The sequence below is a fragment of the Cyprinodon variegatus genome, unplaced genomic scaffold, assembly GCF_000732505.1.
Source record: "Cyprinodon variegatus isolate N-32 unplaced genomic scaffold, C_variegatus-1.0 Scaffold18, whole genome shotgun sequence".
In the NCBI taxonomy this organism is placed as follows: domain Eukaryota; kingdom Metazoa; phylum Chordata; class Actinopteri; order Cyprinodontiformes; family Cyprinodontidae; genus Cyprinodon; species Cyprinodon variegatus.
Window position 1 is genome coordinate 444,061 of NW_015150471.1, and position 1,965 is coordinate 446,025.

The 1,965-nt window shown below is 35.0% G+C and overlaps 1 protein-coding gene across 1 annotated transcript in view; it reads right to left on the reverse strand.

The window, feature by feature from the left end:
• Positions 1 to 1,016: 1,016 nt before the first annotated feature.
• Positions 1,017 to 1,965, reverse strand: part of cntd1 (cyclin N-terminal domain containing 1) — a 5,066-nt gene continuing 4,117 nt past the window's right edge. The window contains exons 6-7 of the mRNA XM_015388014.1: positions 1,242 to 1,338; positions 1,017 to 1,136 (exon numbers count right to left, since the gene is read on the reverse strand). Of these exons, the coding sequence (XP_015243500.1) occupies positions 1,032 to 1,136; positions 1,242 to 1,338 (202 nt within the window). The 3' untranslated portion in view covers positions 1,017 to 1,031. The remainder of the gene's footprint in view (positions 1,137 to 1,241; positions 1,339 to 1,965) is intronic.

A 1,965-nucleotide genomic window follows, 5' to 3' on the forward strand; every position in this document is an offset into this window, starting at 1 on the left:
GATATCAAAAAAGTACTCCAGAGTGTTGTTCAGCATGGGGGTGAGTAGAAAATGAAGGCTAATCATGTTTTGGGTGTACTATTCCTTTAATGTCCACAAATCATGACAGAATATTTTAGATGTTTAAAAAGGAATTTTGGGGACCCGCCAAGGGCCACTCAAGGAAAGTGGGGACATTTTGAATGGCTACTACAGAGATATTGCTTTTCTCTGGCGGCTGAAGCTATACCTGCTGCTTGTTCTAGTATTCTATTCCCCTCAATTTGAGGTGCTTGGAAACCACGTTGATCACACTGGAAACAATTGAAATCTAGTCATTTTTTTCTTAATAAGTGCATTTGTTCTTGGATTAAGGAGGTAAAAGGTAAAACATTTTGCCAATGGAACAAGACAATTTACATTTAAAATAAGAAAATACAATTGCATTGTCTTATTTCAAGTGCATATTATCTAATTATCTTATTTTAAGAGTAAAAATGCTCATTCCATTGGCAAACTCTCATTTATCTACTCAAATTAATGGTAAATACACTTCATTTAAGATATTTTTTACTTATTTCTAGATCATTTTTTCCAGTGCAGCCAGCTGATCAACAGCAAATACTTTTTCAACCCCACTGGCCTACTTCTGTATTTTATCTGATAGCAGTTACACTCTGAATTAATTGTCCCCCCAAAAGCAAACAATATCCAGAGCCTTTGCTTGACTCTATAGATTTTTATTCAATTCTCTACATCTGGAGGTCAACATCTCAATCATTTGGAGAAAAAAAAAAGTTAACCACGGCAGATACATGGTGTTTGTCCAGGCAAAATCTTTATGAAAAGTATAAAAAGCAAGGCATTCACTTCAGGTTTAATTTTTTTTTTTTTTTTTTAAATCAAAACTGTAAAGTAAATGGTGCCTGCAAAGAATTGAAAGGGCTGAAAGTATTCAATTCATACAATTATTTTTAGGAAATGTCCATCTACATAAATAAACTGAACTTCTAAAAGAAACATCGCTTTTTTTTTTTTTTTTTTTTCCTGGTTTACATTTCAGAAATGGTTCCAGTAATGTGACCTAATATCACAAGGGAAAGATCCATGATGCTTCTTCTGGATATTCCTGTGAGGTGGCTCAGTTCACCGACTACCTGTGTCACATTTGGAGAAAAAGCAATTACTCACGTTTGGTCTTGTTTAAAGGACACACATATCTGAGTTGGTATAAGTGTATTTATAGAAAGTACTCCTTTCACCTGTTGCATTTTTCTAATACAGGAGATGTATGTTGCTGCTGCAATGACGCCGGCTCCAAGAAGCATTCGGTCTTCAGTCACTTTTACAAACTTCTCCCTGGTAAAATGGAACATTTTAATTAAGGTTCAATAGTTATGCACAGCTGCAAGTCCAACTGTAAGATAAATAATCGGATAGTAAATAGTTTTTCTACGTCACTATGGCTGCATGGTTCAACATCTTAATCATACGGGCTGTACTACTGCTGCTTTCCCTTTAAACTAACAGGAGTAATGTTACCAACTGTCCCTTTAAAAAAAAATAAAATAAAAGCTACTGTCCCATCTAAAGAAACTAAATTAGGTGTCTAATTTAGTTCGGCTTTGATTTAAATCTTATTAATTTACACATTAGAACAGAAATTATCAGTAGGGTGGATGACTGCCTGCCAAGAAGTGTCCCTTATTCTCAAAGAATTTGACCTGAACAGGAGATGTAGCTCTGATGCTACATCTAAGCCTTCCACTGATGGCTAGCAGAGCACTTGGTTACCACGGAGACTGAATACAAGCCATTAAAGAGAAACTGCTGACCAAGTAGGGCACAATGTATTGTGAATCTCAAGATGCCAAATAATTTGAATTTGTCTAATACAGTAGAGGATGAACATAAACTCGTTCCTAAGACGATTTCAATGTATTAAAAGTACACTGCAAAAATAATCTAGAAATGAGAAAAAATCCT